The 19075-nt window shown below is 45.2% G+C and overlaps 1 protein-coding gene across 1 annotated transcript in view; it reads left to right on the top strand.

Moving 5' to 3' along the window:
* The window catches only part of otog (otogelin), a 42789-nt gene that overhangs the window by 11452 nt on the left and 12262 nt on the right, over positions 1-19075 (top strand). Inside the window, exons 16-35 of the mRNA XM_028402238.1 lie at positions 251-297; positions 1121-1266; positions 2127-2259; positions 3155-3332; positions 4270-4394; positions 4481-4693; positions 4820-4985; positions 7033-7107; positions 7577-7620; positions 7729-7897; positions 14290-14397; positions 14980-15118; positions 15564-15698; positions 15785-15931; positions 16070-16189; positions 16328-16444; positions 16540-16696; positions 16840-16866; positions 17126-17290; positions 18797-19075. Coding sequence (XP_028258039.1) covers positions 251-297; positions 1121-1266; positions 2127-2259; positions 3155-3332; positions 4270-4394; positions 4481-4693; positions 4820-4985; positions 7033-7107; positions 7577-7620; positions 7729-7897; positions 14290-14397; positions 14980-15118; positions 15564-15698; positions 15785-15931; positions 16070-16189; positions 16328-16444; positions 16540-16696; positions 16840-16866; positions 17126-17290; positions 18797-19075 — 2690 coding nt within the window. The remainder of the gene's footprint in view (positions 1-250; positions 298-1120; positions 1267-2126; positions 2260-3154; positions 3333-4269; positions 4395-4480; positions 4694-4819; positions 4986-7032; positions 7108-7576; positions 7621-7728; positions 7898-14289; positions 14398-14979; positions 15119-15563; positions 15699-15784; positions 15932-16069; positions 16190-16327; positions 16445-16539; positions 16697-16839; positions 16867-17125; positions 17291-18796) is intronic.

Raw genomic sequence — 19075 nt, 5'->3', positions numbered from 1 at the left:
GGCTAAGTTGTTGATTATCATTATTATAACTGTGGACACGTGAGACTATTTATTTAGCATCACATTTTTATCTTCATGTATATAACAAAAAAACAGATATTATCCTGTGGGCTGGGTGCAGTCCTTTTAATCTCCTCAGATCTTGACCACCTGTGCTCAGTGTGTCCAGGTTCTGTCAGTGATCCTGCTGATTAGCTCAGCCTTTCATGTTCCCAGAGCCACCTGTGGACGTCTCTGCTTTCTGTTTCAGCACATGCGTGGGTGGAGTGTGGAACTGCACCGAGTACAGCTGCCCAGGTTGGTGCCTTCCCTCTGTGGGTGTACAGCAGCAGGACACATTGACCGAAGATGGTTCATATATGTATATATAAGGAATAAGGAAGGAAGAAGAACCAGCGGAGCAATCATTCCTTGTAATTATGATGCAGGAGGATGTTTCGTAGGTTGGAAGAAGAAAAGACAGAAGAAGAGCAGGAACCGTAATATGAGAAGGAGAAGGTCAGACTTTTCATTGGTAGAGAGCAAGAAATCAGAAAAGAGGAACCACAAATCTTCAAGACATAAGATGTTTCCTAGAAAGGGAAGAAAAGCAAAGAAGAAAGAAGAAAGCCTTACAGTGTGCAGTAGAGGCAGAGAGCAAGGTAGGGAAGGAGAAAGACCCGTAGTTAGGGATCGAGGATAGAGCGGGCTCAGGAGCAAGGGCAGAGTAAAAGAGTCGGGGGGGGCTGATAAATGTGGCCTGAAATGGAGAGGAGTTAAAGGTAATAAAGGTGGTTTTTAAGCTCAGTCTGGAGGCTCCAGGTGTCTCCATCTTGCCAGCACCTGAGCCCGTCTAACCCTAAATTAATCCAAATATAGAGATGGAGCTTAAAGAGGAGCTGAGGCAGGTGGTCACATGATGGCACCTGCTTTAAATCTTAATATGATTTAATGTTCCCTGAGTAAGCCACAGACACGTACAGCCTCAAGTGGCCACTGGCCACTTTTTGCACCCCCCTGGAGGCCAAGCTAGCATCGACTGTCTCATTCTTCTTCAGGCCACAGATCTATCAGTGACCCGACACATGGTGGCTTCCAGTTTTAGTGAAGTAAATTCATCTCTCTCTCTCTCTCTCTTCAGGTGAATGCTCGGTGACAGGGGACATGTACTTCCAGTCCTTCGATGGCCGGATCTACACCTTCCCTGCTACCTGCCAGTACGTCCTCGCCAAAAGCCGCAACTCGGGGAGGTTCACGGTCACCATCCAGAACGCCCCCTGTGGAGCTGTGAGTTTCTGTTACCCTTCTTCGTGCGCTGTTCTTCTGCAGTCAAACAGTTCTGGCTCGGCTTACAGGTTCATGCAATTTGTCTGTCATGTAGATCATATCATAATTTAAGTGCTCAATAATCCCTGCTGAGTCCTGCTCATTTACGCCTAAGCTGCGACTGCTCGGGAAGATAATGAACACGACAAGCAACAAAAGGCTGAGAGCTTCTTCTTCTTCCCTCCGAGTTTCCCAGCAGACTTTAAATTGTTCCGCAAACACAGATGGGGAGGGAGGGAGAAAGGGGGAGATATAAGATGTCCCACTCATCAGAGCAGAGGCCCGAGACCTCTAACAGCCAAAGGAACAGGATTACCTTATCTGGCCTGACTGACAGAGCTGTGGACGGCTTTGTAGTGGAGATGGGAGGTGAAGAGAGGCGCTGGAGGGCCAGGGGAGGGGGGGCTTGGACAGAGAGGAGGTTATGCTGCGAAAAACAGTAGGTGAATGATGGGAAGAGTAGGAAAGGAGGAGGAGGGGGTGCTAAAAATCTTTCAGGTATGGGGCTCCGCTGCTTATGAAAGAGTCGATTCATCGAAGCAGATCGTTTGCTGTCAGCAGGCTTCCTTCAAACACATCAGAGCAGCTGCACTGATGGTGCTCTGATGGTGATTTTGGTCATTTCCATCGCTTTGTGTTGATGGTGTAATACACAGTACAGTCTATAGAGGCCGCTCAACAGACAGGATGTCATACAGGAGTACAGTTATGTTGTTGTTTCACTCCTTTCTTCCCGTTGTGTTGCTCTCATTGTGTGTGTCTGAATTGCTGCTTGTTTGGGAACTTGCCAGCCGGCTCTATCTCAATTGTCTCAATTGCAGAATTTGGACGGGGCCTGCATCCAATCAGTTAACCTGGTTATTGACGAGGATCCAAGAACGGAGATCACACTGAGTCACGTGGGAGAGGTCTTCATGGCGGGACAGTACCGCATCTCTCTGCCCTACTCTGACGGTAACCTCCTCTGTCTTTTATCATGGTCCAGCAGTGTTCGTGCCCACGACCCGACTCCTTTCAGCACTCGTCGCAGACGCAGATTGAATGACAGCTTTGCTATTGACCAGAAATTTTTCCCGATACGAGCGCTGACATTGTGTCGCACAGAATACCTTCCCTCTGAGTACTGCTCTCTTTACTCGCCACTGTTTCCATGAGGCCACAAGTGTTTGTGCTGATCTGACATCTGACACCTGACTTCATGTTCTTTTACAAACACAGGTTCAATCAGAACAATCAATCAGTCATAAAGTCACTTCCAGAAACAATAATTTACCTGGGATAATAAAACATTCGGTTTCATGTCTTCTTTAGTTTTTGACCCAAACACAAATCACCATTTTTGTATATTATATGATTTGATGACTTAATTAATTGACCTCCTTATCAATAGAAATGGTCGAGAAATATGAGAGTTTAAAAGCAGAACATTCTTTAATAAGTGATCAAAACCGCAGACCTGAAATCTCCTCAACTCTAAGACATGTTTGAGGTTGGTGCCAAAGCTGTGGCTGAGTTCTACCAAACTCCAAACTCATTCTTCCTGTTTCTTTATTGCATCATGAAGTCTGGATCCAGGACTTGTCTGTGCAAGTGTGGCCCCAAAATCCAGCATTGGTTTGTAATGTTCGTGTAGAAGAAAATGTACAAACGTTTGCTGCCAAATGTGAGAACAACATCCTGCATTTACAGCGACTGTAATGATACAAAACCTTAGTTTAAAGTGTGTAAAGTTTCCCTTTAAAGACCAACCAGGCTGAAAAGCTGTTTTATCAATGAGTGAGTGAGTGAATAGCTTTTGGTAATATGCTAATGGAGGTAGCAATGAAAGCCTGAATGTCCTCCTCCGCAGACGTCTTCTACATCCAGGAGCTGTCGTCCATGTTCCTTCAGGTGAGGACGGCGTTCGGCCTGCACCTGCAGTACAGCTGGAGGGAGTTCCGCCTCTACCTGCAGGCCGACGAGCTGTGGAAGGACGACACGGTGGGGCTGTGCGGCACCTTCAACGGCAACATTCAAGATGACTTCCTGTAAGTGTGTGCAGACTGACCTCCGGCCCCTCCCGCGCCCTCTGTTAACCCCCCCCCCCCTCCTACCATAATAAAAAGAGAGAGCGTACTCCTGTTTCAGAGGCGGAGAGGGAGGTGACGGAGAAGTGCTCTCTCTCTCTCACACTCTCTCTCTGTAATGCACACTGGCCGGGCGGCTCGGCATCAAAAGCCCTGCTCTCTGATCGGCTCTTTTAGGCGGGCCAGATGAGCGCCCAACTGGACACACCACTTCAACAAGGAATTTACTGTTAGTGGAATAGGGGCTTCACTGTACCGTATCCTAATGGCTGACCATAAAGGGCGGATGTTGTCTAACAGCTGTAAATGGATATACATCACAGTTGGTGACTGAAGTGGTCGCATGCTCCTGGAGGGGAAAGTGGAACTCACTTTGCCTAAAGCTCCTCAGAATTTGCAGCCCGAGGCAGACTAGCTGTGTGTTCTTTTGTGTTCATCTCTCCCGGATGTTTCTCGATCAGTTTCCATGTTGAAAGCTGGGACTGGATACTGGTTAAAAAAAGCAAAAAAAAAACAATCGCAATTAATCACAGAGAAACAGGCCGAATGCCCAGACCTTGATCTTTCCAGTGGTACTTGAATGCACCATGTGGGATGTACAGTCCCGTCCGAAAAGTTTTACACTTGTAATATTTCAACTAATATTTTAATACATGTCTTAATTAAAGATTTGGGAAAAAAATAGTGTTTACACCAACAAAATTCTGTGAAAATCTAAATATTCGCCAGAGTATTTTTAGGCTTTCTATTGCAGAACCTATTGGTAAAAGGTGCAAATGTGCAAAGTTAGCTGGTAATATTAATGTTGTTGTAGCACCAGCTCCCAGTATGTACCGAGATTTAATAAAAATGAACCAGCTGTTTTCTAATTCCATGTTCTTGTTATTTTTTTCTGCAGATCTCCGTCTGGTATGATAGAGAGCACTCCTCAGCTGTTTGGAAACGCCTGGAGGGTCTCGTCGGCCTGCTTGTCCAGCCTGAGTACGCCTCAGCTGGACCCGTGTGACACTCACCAGCAGGCCGGTCCGTCTCCCCACCTCCCCTTTATGTTCAATATCTTTAATCTTAACTCAGTGTTAAACTCTTCTGTGTGACTGTGACCCTCTTAGTGACCTACGCCTCAGAGATGTGTGACGTGCTGAACCAGGATCTGTTCTCTGCCTGTCATGAGTACCTCAGTCCGACGCCCTTCCACCAGCAGTGCCGCTCGGACACCTGTAAGTGCGGGGCACCCTGCCTCTGCTCCGCGCTGGCTCATTACGCTCGCCACTGCCGCAGGTTCTCCATCATCATTGACTTCCGATCGCACATACCTGACTGTGGTGAGCACTACTGACTGTGATGATTCATATTCCAACAAACAAACACAGTAAACAGGAAACAGAACTGCTTCATGGAAGATAATGAAGTGCATCATGGTGATGATGTCACACCCTCTGTCCCCGCAGCCGTCACCTGTCCCGCCAGCATGCAGTATGGCACCTGCGTGTCCTCCTGCCAGCGCCGATGCTCCTCCCTCTCCGTCCCGCAGCACTGTGGGGAGGAGTGTGAGGAGGGCTGCGTCTGCCCTCTGGGGACCTTCTACAACCACCGAACACAACGCTGTGTGCACAGGTAAGGCTGGAGGGGGGGGCAGCGGTCCCAAGCAGGCGTAAAACAGACAGAAAGACGGGGCTCATTGACTCAGTCAATCAGTCAGTCAACAAGCTGAGTGACAGAAATATACAGTAGCTTGTTTTTAAGTCACATGATCAGTCAGAGGCCCCGTTCACACTGGAGAAAGTCATTCCAGCTAGAGTAGGATTGTATCTGGATAGTCTTTAAGCTGGATACGTTCAGACCTATTTTCAAATCTGGCTATCACACAAGTGTGTCCGCACTCAATCCAGCTTAATCCTGCTTGTTTGCGGTCCTCCAAACCAGCAGGTGGCGCCTTGTAATATACAGAGTCCGTTCAGGTCGCGGTAGGACCGCGTCATGCGGTTTTTTGTCCCGTGTTGCGCCCCGTGAACCGGAAGTAGGTACCTGCGAGAGGTGGATCTAGCCGGATTGAAATCAAACTGGATACATCTGGATGCGGCCCTAATCCCGCTTTAGCCAGATTTATTTCCCCAGTGTGAACGGGGTAAGAGCGTGCTCGTTCTTTCTGGCTACAAGTGGTGAGCAGTCAAACATGTCTGTGCATGATAAGAGTTGGACAAACAGACATCATTAAAACTAAAATTAAAGCTGAATTTCTTTTTATTATTATGTCATTTAAAACATTTCCAAGAAAAGAAATAAGTAGCTCCACATGCTACAGATGTTTTACTCTTTACAAACCAGCTCTTCACTCAGCTGCAGATCAGCCAATCACTCGCTGAATTTCTGTGACTGCTGGTCACACACGACTCAATCATGACTTCCTGGTTTGGAGAGGTGTGCAGAATGTTTTGTTTTTTAAAGAATCAGTTAATTTGATTATTTTTGTTAAAATTCATGTCAAAGATCATATTGTAGTGAGATGTCACAGTTAAAAGCTAAAAATGATGTTAATACTATACTTAAATTCAGTTGTGTATTTTAGAGTTCCTCTCTAAAATAAAAATAGGTTTAGCTGATCAAATAAAAAGAAGTCAAACCCACAGGTATGTTGTGAGGTTCAGAGGGTTCGATGGCACAGGCCATGCCATCTTTTTTAATGGTTTAGCTCAGCAGGCAGGTGGGAGTCAGCGCCCAGCGCGGAGCAGCGGCTCCAGCTCTGCCCACTGTGCTGTCGTGAAGCTCGTTAACCGGCTAACCGGCTGGAGTCACTCCGCCAAACAAATCCTCTCAAAGTGATATTTGTATCTGCTCTGAAGTTTAGGTCAGCCTTTAAGTGGAAAGCCGTGTATCTCTCCTGCAGACGTTATAGAGCCAGAGGACCTCGGTAATTGTGCTCTCCCTTTCAGCCCGCTCTGCCCTGGAAGACATGCAGCTTAATTCCTCTTAAATGTCCCAGGTTTTTACATCCTAGTGCAGCGCCGTGCCTTACTTACCATGTGATAGAGTTACATCGAGGAATTCACCGTGAAACCCCCCTTTCATTCCCACTCGAGCTGGGGACGACACAGATATCTGATAACCAGTGAGAAAGAATTTGTAGTACAGAGGCTGATGTGTGGCGCTGGCCTATATGTTACAAAGGCTTTTAGCTTCAACATAATTTACTACACTACATAATTTTATTGTCACATTTTAATAAGAGTTTAACAGATTAAAGTTTTAAAGAGCAGGTTCAGTCATGGATTCAACACCTTCGGCACTGATTTCACCTCCTAAAGCCGCCTGTCGGTCCCCTATCCACTTACCTGTAATACTCTGTTTAAGGTAACACAAAGCCCTCTTTAACATAATTCTTCACACAATAAGGAACAAACTGAGCAGTGTCTGCTTTACATCACCCTGGTGGTAACTCAGGGGTTTTCAGTAGGTTTTTGCTGCTGACATTCAGCTTTACATGAAGCTTAATGCTCCTCATATGAAGAATCGCACCAAAACCTGTCTTAGAAATGGGTCTGGACTCTCTCCCCCCCCCCCCTTCAGTGTGCATCTGTTGGTTCTGCCCCATGAACTCCACAAAGACCTTGTCCTGAGCTTGAGTCCCATGTTTATGTTTGTGATCTGACTTGCTTCCGTGCAGGAGTGAGTGTCCCTGCAGCTTCCTCGGAGCAGATTACGAACCGGGAGATGTGATCATGACGTCAGCAGGTGTTCAGTAAGATCCTCCTCCTCCCCGTCTCTGTCTGTCTTCTTGTTTATTTATTTATGCTTCATATTGTCAGCTGGATGAGAAGCTATACATCCACAAAGGCTGTATCAAAGAGCTAAGAAAAGCCTCGTGTGATTTCCTGGAAGACATTTTGTTTTCAGCTCTTTAGTACGACATGGTCTGGATGAATCTTCACGGCTCTCCTGCATCAGGACAAAAGCCGTCTGAGGTTTCCAGTTTGCTGTGGGTCAGATTTCCTCCTGTTTCTTCAGTAAAAAGGTTCAGACGTGAGGCTCCACCCCCTGTCAGTCACAGCGCAGACATGCAGACAAAGGAATCCCCTTTAGTCTGTGCTGTTTAAAATACATAAGATGTTTATGTAGAAATTTCTCGTGTTTGGACAAAGGTGAAACTACAAAGGCTATGATGAAACTTCCTGTCTTCATCATGCCATTTCTCTCTTTGTTCCCTGCAGACTCTGTCTGAACGGTAAGCTGGTGTCCCAGATCACAGACACCGGTAAGTCACACGGACTGATCTTTCATTCCACGGCTTCGTTGCGTCTCTCTGACCTGTGTCTTCCTCTTCCTCTTCCTCTTCCTCTTCCTCTTCCTCTGCCTCTTGCAGACACGTTGTGTCCAGCCGGTCAGCTGTACCAGAACTGCTCAGCTGGGGGGGAGGACGGCCTCCTGCCGGGAAGGGGCGTGGCCTGTGAGCGCACCTGTGAATCCTACCTGCTCAACCTCACCTGCTCCGTGCACGAGCCCTGTGTGGCCGGATGTACCTGCCCTCCTGGGTGAGTGATGGCTTGTGTGGAGTTGCTGAAGATGTTGATGTTGAGATGTGGATAAATGTATGTGGACACCCAGCCCCCTATCTGTATCTGCTGGCCTCCACGTTTCTGGTTCCCTATCAAGCCATTGATCACTTGTAACGTCTGATAATAGGAGGATGAGATCAGGACAGGCCAGGTCTTTTTTCAAGCTTCTTTTCAGCCAACAAACACACAAAGTCTTCCATGTAAATCCTCATCATCTGCTCTGAAGTTGGGATAATGATTGGAACAGTTGTGGTCTGGAATCAGGATCATTTTCAGGACATTTCTCAGAGGTTTGTCCATAAAATGTCAAAAAACATTGATTAATTGGTCAGGGCTGATCAGATATTGTCCATTTACTTTTGGTCACGGGGTAAATCCTCCTACTGTGTCACACAGTTAGAGGGTGATGTGTCAGAAGAAACATGAGGGGAGATGATGCTGTGTCCCGGAGCTCTGCTGATGTGGGACTGGATGACTGGTATGATGAAGGTGTGGGTGAAATAAAGGTTAAGAAATGAGTGTGTGAAATCTATCGCTGTGAGTGTTCTCAGCAGTTGTTGAAAATGTCACACAGCTCAGGAGAATTTCAGCAGCCTGCTGTAGGAGGCTGGCTCTGGATCAGTGATTAAGCACAATAAAAAATCTCTTCGTCACCTGGTGACGCCGCTCGCCACAAGTCTGAGCAACACATGCACGCAGTGTCTGGTTGTTACCGCTGATTTCTCAACATCAAATAATCAGCTTTTTATCTGGAGAGGCAGCTCCACATCCAGCTCATGTTGAACCGCAGGTGGTCAGGTTTGGACCAGTCAGGAAGGACTGCCAGTTATTGGCATGTTTTGTGTGTGATGATGTCTGAGGAGAGGCCGTTTGATGCTTGTCATGTTGTTTGTAATCGCACATCACCACAGACTGTGCATAACCATGGATGAACTGTCCGTCATAGTGGCAGTGTCTGAGTCCACCTAAACTCCCAATGCAGGCAAAGAGGTCCAATGTAAGTGTATGGAAAGCCCCTTCAGTCTAAATAAAAGCAGGTGTACTCAGACCTCTACTCGACTCAGAGCATCTGATCCTCCTGACTGCTGGCTAAAGGAATGCTGTTTGTTTCCATACCAGCACACCCCTGCTAATTCGCTAACAGCTGACAGTCACTCACCTTATATACTTATACACTTGGCCTTTAGCAGGCATCCTCTCCACATTATGCTCATCTACATCATTACAGCTAACAGGGGCATGTAGCCTGCTAGTTATTGTCAAGACGATCACAGCTGATTAGCAAATGCTAGTGAAATTTACGCGGGTTATAGGTAAATTTAACCCGTACAGGTGGTTATATGTAAACACCTGTACCGTCATCACAAAAAAAAGAATGTATCCAGAGAGACCAAACTGTTTATTTCTGCTGTAAAGTTGACTCATTGTTGGAGCCATCCCCCCCTAGAGGCTGTGGGGGGAACTGCTGCTTGCTATCTTTCAGTGATCCTCAGCATGGAGTCCTCTGATCTGATTGGTTGTAGTTAGCATCATGTTGACATTTTCAACCGTCACTAAAACATTTTGCTGACATGACATAACACACACTCGTGAACATCTGTGCGACACACACATACACACATCCACATCCTTAAAGCCATCGGATGAGGTGGTGTAGACGTGACGGTGTAGGTGACAGTCACCTGATCCCTCTAATCCGCTCTGGCTGTCGGCCTGAAAGGAGGGTTAAGTGCTCTCATTCTGTGGCATCAACCAGGAGTCATCCTGATTACAATATGCGCAGGCAGGGGTTACTTTAAACACCACACATGTACACAGATGATACAATCCCCCAGTTCAACACCTGGACACTGCAGAGCTCTGCTGTTTAAGGACATTTTAAAGTAAAGAAACATACATTGGACAAAAAAACGGAAAAATACGAATGATATAACCACAGAAAATATGAAACTTATATGTTTATATGGCTGTTTAATATATATTGGAAAATTGAAAATTAAGGATGAGTATAAATGAGCAAAATATGTTTTAAATAGTAATAATAAATAATAAATAAAATAATAAATGAATCTCCTTAAAAGATGTGTATGAAAATAAAACTAGAAGAACAATTAAAGCTGAGCTGTTATAGTTATTTATCATCAAACTCTGAACAATTCAGTAACAGCAGATTTTCTGCATGATGATTATTTCTAAGTATTTAAATAGAAGTGTGACTGGATGTGCAGCAAGTGTAAAGACGAAGCGTGTCACTGCTCTCTGGTGGCCGCACATTTCCAGTTACACCGGTCAAATTATTATCAGCATTAAATATTAAATATTAACACTCAGTTTTATTGGCACATGTCCGTCACTCTTTACGTTCCCCAGGAAACCATTCTGAAGCAGGTTTTAACATTTGGTTGTGCTGTGAGTATTATTTGATTTATTAAGTCGATGATTTGCATTTATTTACTTAAAGAAAACATTATGTTAATAGATGAATCAGACACAATGAGTTTTGTAATTATCTGCTTATATTCAACTGTAGGCTGCTGCTGATAATCTAGATTCATGTAGATTCATGTTTTACAGCATCTTTATTTGCACTTTTGTCTTTAAAAAGTCTATTATTTTTTCTAATAGTTTTAAAACTTACACAGTGATATAAACCAAAGTGATGGTTAAAAAAAACGGCTTATTTCACCTATAACCAGTGGTGGAAAGTAACTAAGTATTTGTACTTTGTTACTGTACGTAAGTAAAAATATTAGTGCATACTTTATACTTTGACTCCATTACATGCTGCAGCTGTTACCTGTACTTTCTACTCCACTACATTTCTTCAGTGTCTGTAGTTCCTTGTTACATTTGATGAACACAGTGCTGGACTGATGAGAGGTCAGACTCTGCATGGAGGTGGTGTCACGCTGCCAGCTGTGTTTCTATATTGAGCCTCAGTCATGATGCCGGTGCTCTGGCTCAGTTAGCTAACTAGTTAGCTGCTGTCTGCTAACACAGGTCCATCCATTAATGTCTGATTAACATGAATCTACAGCAGGAATACTGACACAGTAAACATGCTGAATGCCTGTTTGTTATCAGCAGCCTCTCTGTTCACTTGATGCCCACAGCCTGCCTCATGACACACAGACCTGTCCATAGCTGCTTCTGGACTGAACATGTACATTAACTACACACCATCTTCTAGATGCAGGCAGTCGCCTCTCAGGCTGTTAAACGGCTTCTAAATATAAACAAAATATATACAATAGGTCCTGTTTTGTTCCAGTATTGTAGGCCACAGCCTTCCGTCAGTGTTTTCTTTAGAACTTCCTCTAACATGTGAAACACGACACAGTGAGGTACAGCGATGCCTCTCAGACTCCTCTGCTCACCGCTGATTCATATGTGAACCAGTCTGACCTTTGTAGCCACAACAACCCGAAACCTCTGACTCTGACGTCTAGACTGACGGTCATGGATCAGGTGTTCTAATCTACTGTTAGATATGAACACATTCGGCCTGATGACACTCATATAAACAAAGAGGCGATTTAAAGTGTCACTGGGTGACATCAGCCAGGAGCCACTGGTCAGATAAAAGATCAGATAAACACCTGAAAGGTTAAAGGCCGCTGGGCCTAAACTGGTTTCAGTTAGCAGCAGCGTCTCAGTTTTTATAATCTGAGGTCAAACCAGTGAAAGTCTGTTCATATCTGGCAGCCTGGAAGAAAGGCTCAAACATCCTGTTTCTGTCACTCCCTGTGTTTTATATGAGGTGTAGATGGTGTGTAGAATAGATGGTGTAGTCATAGTGTAGCATATAGCATAGCATTAGATTTCACTTGTGAAGTTTATTAATAAACAGTGACAAGATCAAAACAACGACTTTTTAAATTTGTTGTCATTAATGAGGAAATGAAAACACAGACTGTGGTTAGCGCCATCTTGTCCAAGTGCAGACGGCGATGTCACTGGGTTGGTTTGGTGTGGACGTCCAGCCGTAGCTAGCCTTAGCTAACCATCAGTGACCGCTTTGACAAAGTGGACAAATGTTCCTTGGTGCTTAAATCTATAAAAACTCATCACTACATCAGTGTCAGTACAAACATGCTGTCACTGCTGGCTAGTTAATGTCACCCCTAGTGATGTCACCAGCCCCATGATGACACTAAACATTTTGGGAAATGCATAAAAAACCTGTGGTCATATTAATCCTGCTTCACCAACAGTGTTAAACCATCCAAATTTAAAAAAAAGATGAATCCATCTTTTAATTACATTAATTTAATTAAATTTCCTCTTTAGGGACATCAATAAATCTCATTTATCTACCACAGACAGACAAAACCTGCCTGTTAAACCATTTAAATGTCCTTATTTGGCTCTCATTAGGAACTTTTGCAGCATTCCTAACTCTTCTGGAAGCCGCTTTTCTCCTTTTTTCATGGATGATGTACATGAGCCAACAAATATGATGCCACGTCTTGTTGTCTTGTTTATATTTACATCCTGAGCTACACCTCTGCTCACTACACCTTCTATTTCTCAGGCTGCAACACAGCTGTCTGTTTTAGCTTCTCAGGCAGATGATAAGCCTGTGCTGTCATTTTAATGCTTCATAATTATCCTAAAAACAGAGAAAGAAACCAGCTCAAAGTCAACTGCAAGGTATCCACCTGCAGCACGACTTTAAAACCTCTAATGGGAAATAATTAGCCGAGGTGCTGACAGAAGCTTCCATTGTGTTTTCATTCACAATGGCACACTTTGTTTATGATCAAAATGTAGACCATTCATTCCGTCCTTCTGTGTCAATTAGCCCAGCTGAACTCATATGAACCTGGACGTTCAGGTGCAAAACAGGAGGAGGCTGGAATCTGGTTCCAGGTTTTCATGCTGACGGTTCAGTGTGTCGAAACGCATCCGTGAAGATGACACGACTTGTTATCTTTTAAGGATGACAGTGAGATCCAGATCTGAAAATACAGGCTGTGCAAACACTGCGATTTCTTAAGTGGCCACTAGAGGGGGGGGGCAATCATTTCTGTAGACCTCTATGTAAATAAATAAGTTATATTTTATATATTATACAGTCCACGTCAGCTCCTATTAGAGAGGTGGCGCCAGGATGGCGACAGACCAAGCCTTCCACTCTGAGCCTTTTTGACCAGCCTCTAGTGGCCATGTGAGAAACTGCACTTCTGCATGTATTTATTTATTGTCTGTCCCCCTGAGGTTGGTACCTGGATTTTGAGCTGGACCACAGAGTTTAATCTACCAGTTATGTTGGACGAAGTGACAGTTGCACCACAGGAACTTTTTTTTTTTTACTCTGGTCATGTTTGGCACAGCTCCGGATGCGTCGCAGACTGTGGTCGCGCCGCTGCCTGTCGTCAGGCTATTCAGCTCCTTCTTCCTCACTCACTTGTACATCGTCCGATAGAATTAGATTCAAAATGAGGGCTGTGTTTATGAGGATTTATTCATAATGTGCACGTAGGTCAGGAGAATAAATGATTTTCGAATCTTTGATCAGAGTAATTGATACGGCCGCTTGGCGGGCGGATAAAGGGAGCTGTTAGCACCGTTTTATCTGCGCTGTAACTCTACTCAGATGAACCTGAGGTTTGTGGCGGGAGCATTCAGAATGTCGCTTCATTGTCTGCAGCCTCGCCAGCGGATATAGTTCACCTCTGGATATTACAAGATACTTATCAGCTTCGTCTTGCAGAGTGCGGAGCAAATGGAGGCTTGCACACAAAGACGGTTTCTCTCCCTATCTCTGAGAATCCTAATTGTCTGGTTTTCTCATGTAGCTAACGAGTGTTAGCGCTTTTCATCCAGCGGGCGCCCACCCCTGAAACTAGCTCTCATTTCCTGGAAGCCATCCTCCTTTGGCTCTGCCTCTGTCGCTCTGCTGGCCTGTTGTCAGGGTCAGATATGAACACAGCAGCTCAGACTGATGATTGTGTTATCACTCCATAACATGCTGCAGTTTCTTAATAAGAACAGTAAATCACTTCTAATTAGAGAGCAGTCACTTACGTGTCTTTATCAGGATCAGGTTTGTCACTCTGACATTCAGGGTCAGATGCATCCAAAGAGGACTTGTGGTCATGTTCAGCTACGTAAAAGTCCTTAAAAACAAACATGTATTGTTATTAATGGGACCCCATGTAAAAATCTGTTTTATTTTCATGCTTTAAGACAGATCATGCTCTTTATTTAACCCCTTATCCTGATTTTTAGCGCCTAACTTTAACCAGTAGCTTTTCATGTCTGTCTGTGTTGCTGATTGATATTTGATTGCTTCAGAATCAGTAATATCAAAGGTGTGTTTCCAGTGCGTGCAGACCGTTAACATGTCCGTTATTTTCCTTCAGGCTGTTGAAACACGGGGACGAGTGCTTTGAACCTGCGGCCTGTCCCTGTCTATGGAAAGGAAAGGAGTATTTCCCCGGTGACAGAGTCTCCTCGCCCTGCCACGAGTGGTACGTTCACACAGATCCACCATCTGTCCCATCAACTCTCCCTCCTTTCATCATGAGGCCTCCGTCCATTTAGTTTCAATTTGTTTTTTTCCCTCACCAACAATATCTGGCAGGATTAAGACAAATCTCTGACAACATTGCTTATTTTTTTTCAAAGTCAGATTCATCCTGAAAGCTCAGAGTCCTGAGATTATCAGAGCATCGAAAGTGGCCACCTGATATCCATAATTCTCTGTTATCACAGAGAGAAAAGGCCTGGAAACAGAGCAGGCCCTTGTATGACTCTTTGATTCCCTCTGCTTCAGACCGTTCATCGCTGCTGAAAGGAAACACTCTCAGTGATCTCAGTCATTCTCCCATCCTTCCATTTCTTCTTCAAGCCAGCGAAGAAGATGTAGATGACAGCCTAATGGCACAATTGAGAAGTGATTCAGCCCTTTGACAATTCACCGGACACTTTTCTGCCTGCTGTAACCCCCCCCCCCCCCCGACAAAAAGCAGGCCATTAGACCTGAAAAAACATCCTCAGACTAAGTGGGAACAAGTTGATGCTGAATCACTGAGGCTTTGCTGTCTTTGTAGTGTTTGCCAGCACGGGACCTTCCAGTGTGTGTTCCGTCCGTGTCCGTCCATGTGCACGTCTTACGGCGATCGCCACTACAGGACGTTTGACGGGCTGCTGTTTGACTACGTCGGAGCCTGCAAAGTCTATCTTGTGAAGGTATTCAGAGCAAGAACAAATTTCACTGAGCTGCATCATAATTTAACCCATTCTGTCATCATTGTGCACTTTTTTGGGGTCATTTTTTGCTCTGAGTAGCTCTATGTGTCTCTATGTTACCTATTTTTCAAATAATTTCACCCGACTTTTAAAAATTCATGCAACAAAAATGTTTTTGTTAGCTCACAAAATGATTCTAGTAATTATAAATAAGAAAAAAAACTCGAATAGTCATGGAAAAATACTCCATCTACTCCACTTTTCACACCAGAATTGTGTGTTTAACAGAATCTTTTTGATGTACACGCTTTATTTTTTCACAGTTCTTTAAGTGAGCAAGTGGGTTTGATGAAATATCGCCAGGTGTGTCACACATGATGCGTTCAGGTACCATCAGGGATTTCTTACGCTTTGTGGCTCTGATGATGTTCCCTCTCGTCCACAGAGCAGCGCTGACGTGATGCTCAGTGTTACAGCTGAGAACGTCGACTGCTTCGACGGCGGAGTCATCTGCAGGAAGTCACTGCTGATCAACATCGGGAGATCCTTCATCGTGTTTGATGACGACTCGGGGAAGCCAGTAAGAACAGCGTTTAACATGCTGGCAGCTTTCCAGCATCAGTATTTAGAGTATTTTGTAAAAACAAACTCCTGTTTCCTACGTAGAATCCCTCCAGCGTGGTCGACAGGAGGCAGGTGATGTTCATCTGGCCTGCAGGATACTTCACAGTGATCCACTTCCCAGAGGAGGAAGTCACCGTCCTCTGGGACCGTAAGACTACCATCCACATCCAGGTTGGACCCAGCTGGCAGGTAGGATGCTGGTGCGGACTGCAACAGTGCTGTTCTATGCAGCTGATGCAAGTTCACGTGGTCCTCGGTCCAAAACTCTAAAGCTTTCAGTCTGAACTGAATTTCTGATTAATGGAGGTGTTGGTTGATGGTGTTCAGGGGAAGCTGAGTGGGCTGTGTGGGAACTTTGACCTGAAGACTGTGAATGAGATGCGGACGCCCGACAACATCGACTCCCCGACGCCACAGGAGTTTGGAAACAGCTGGACGGCAACAGAGGTGAGTGAGATGAATCCTGTGTCGTCATCAGTCACATTTTAAATAAAGAGGCTTCAAAAAGAGTATGATGTTGTTCACAGAAATGTGTTTTTATATCACTCTGGATTTTAATTTTAATGTATCTGTGTGTGTGTTCAGTGTGTGAACAGCCCAGATATCAGACACCCCTGCAGCCTCAGTCCACTCAGAGAGCCTTTTGCAAAGCGTCAATGTGCCGTCCTGCTCAGCGAGGTCTTCCAGACCTGCCACCCAGTGGTGAGTCACAATATAACCAAACATTACACATAGAAACATTTAATAACCATCACTTTAAATTATATTTGAACTTCTCTTCTGGTCTTTGTCTTCAGGTGGACGTCACCTGGTTCTACATGAACTGTCTGGCAGACACGTGCGCCTGCAGCCGCGGCGGTGACTGTGAGTGTTTCTGCACCAGCGTGGCGGCGTACGCCCAGCGCTGCTGCCATCAGGGCGTCCCTGTGGACTGGCGGTCGCCCTCTCTGTGCCGTAAGTCAGGAAGCAAAAATCCCACATCGTGACATGTGACCGACTCACTGTCAGACATGTTTACCAGCAGCTGTTGGCTTTTCTCTCATCAATGAATATATTGATAAAACATAACTGTGACTGAACCTTTTCTTCTCTTGCAGCTTATGACTGTGAATTCTACAACAAAGGTAACAGTTACATCACACCTGGACACTCTAAAATCCACATGACCTGGTAGATGTGAGGGAGTATTTCACCGAAATCTCACAAGCAGGAATAATAATCAAAATGCTTTAATAGACATGCAGTGAACCAGCACAGCAAACTGAAATTATGTATGATGACGAGCAATTAAAGAAGTGAACAAACAAAGATATAAATTAATCATGTAGAAAATCATTAAAACGATGACATCATCATGCACTAACATGGTCGCCTGTCTTGCAGTTCTGGGTAAAGGTCCCTTCAGGCTCTTCACCTTCAGGGACCGGACGGTGCTGCTGGCAGCCAGCAGGTCCAGCGGCTCAGCGTTCCTGCAGCGGAGCAACATCAGCACCGGTATCCTCTCTCAGTTCATGATGACGCCGGGCCTCAGCCGAGCTCGACCTCACGGTGAGTTCATCCTGTCCGCGCCGCAGGGTTCGACTTGTACTTACAGGAGGGCTCGTTTCACTGCAGGAGCTCACGTATCCGCTCCCAGTCTGCTAATTTATTTAATCTTTTAAAAGCCGGGAGTCACATCACCTTATCAGCAAATGAGAAAAGTCATATTTAAAAAATGTCAACATGTTAGTACCTCATTATCAGCTGACTGTAGTTGCTTTGTAGGATTCCCATGATGTTTGTGTGAGTGTGGGAACTCTGTGGTTAGTGGAGAGGCTTTATAGTTTTATTTTACACTCATCCAGCGTCACTGCAGAGGAAAAAAAGAGACGCGTCTGTTTTACTAATGCAGGATACGGTTGTGTCAGTGCATGAAAGGGAACTTCTGTAGTGGGGTTTGGGAAAGTTTGATCGTCGTGTAGATACCGCAGTGATATGTAAGGAGATGCAGGAACTTTTTGGCCTACATGTACCTCCACTTTGCTTTCTTACAAATTCACCCAAAACTTCCTGTAATGTGAGCGTTAAAGTCTTCATTCAATGCTCACATCAGAAGAAACTAGGATGCAGGAGCTGAAGCTGAAAAGCCTTCATGTCCAGCTCATCATCAGATCCCTCCTCTGTCTCCTCACCTTCTGCTAATCAGACAGAATCAGACGGTAAAACAGTGCGACTGCTGTGACTGGTAAGCAGCCAGCCGGCGCTCTCCTCTTCCTCTGTTTCCTCTGCGTTGGACAGTGTTTGGAATGATTTGAGCTCTCCAGTGAAAACACTGATGGCGGAGATGGACTTTCATTGACTTTTAGTGGCAGCAGGGTCCAGAGATCAGATTGCTGGATGCTAATATAGCAACCTGAGCTGCAGGCCGCTCAGCAAGCCAAGACTGGAACAGGCCGGTCTCACTGAAAAGCTGCATGTGAGCTGAGATACTCTGGAAGCTTTTCAAGAGGAATTCAGACACATTTTGCAGCATTTGACTGTCTGAAATGAACTCAGTGGTGGAACAGATTGTCCTCTGATCAGGGCTGGTAGTTGCAGGGTAGCAGACCTTGCGGCTTGGAGGAGCGGTGAAACGACGTAAAGTATGTGGCTGTAGCCTGTAGCCCCTTTTAGATTGATGGTTGCACTAAAAAGCTGTTAGGAAGACTCTCTCTTTACGCTGTGTTAGCTCACCTTTGCACCTTTATATACAACAAATGAAGCCGGCCGCCTCTGTGTGCACATTTAAAGTACTGCATGTAAGGGTCAACAGTTCTGCCATAAACCATAGTATGTGTGAATCAGCGTCTTTCAGCTCTTTGTTTTGGTTTTTATGACACAGAACTTTATTGTTTTGTTTGCTTCTTACATTTTGGATAATCTGAGTGACACACTGGCTACAGAGACTGGAATCTTTGGTGGATGGAGCCGAAAGAAGAGTTCATTTATGTCATAATATGCCGATAATACAGACAATGTGAAATGTAGGTTCGGTCTAATTAATGAGTGTCACTGTGCTCTGATTCTTCTGTTTAGACACATCGCGAGTTTCCTTCGAAGCTGCCGACAGACCGAACTACTTCCTGTCTGTTAGCCTCAGCGGCCAGGTGAGGATCGCCAAGTGGGAGGACAGGGAGACATTCTGGGACGGAGCCACCTTCGTCCTCCACAGGAACACCTGGATCCCAGGCTACGACTCGCTGGAGTCCCACGCAAAGCCCGGCTTCTTCCTGCACGCCACGCCACCCCGCCTCCACCTGCTCAAATACAAACACACCGACAGCTTCCGCAAGGCCACGCTGTTCAGACTGACAG

This window comes from Parambassis ranga, chromosome 3, assembly GCF_900634625.1.
Source record: "Parambassis ranga chromosome 3, fParRan2.1, whole genome shotgun sequence".
NCBI classification, from domain to species: Eukaryota; Metazoa; Chordata; class Actinopteri; family Ambassidae; genus Parambassis; species Parambassis ranga.
This window is presented reverse-complemented; position numbering and strand designations above follow the sequence as displayed.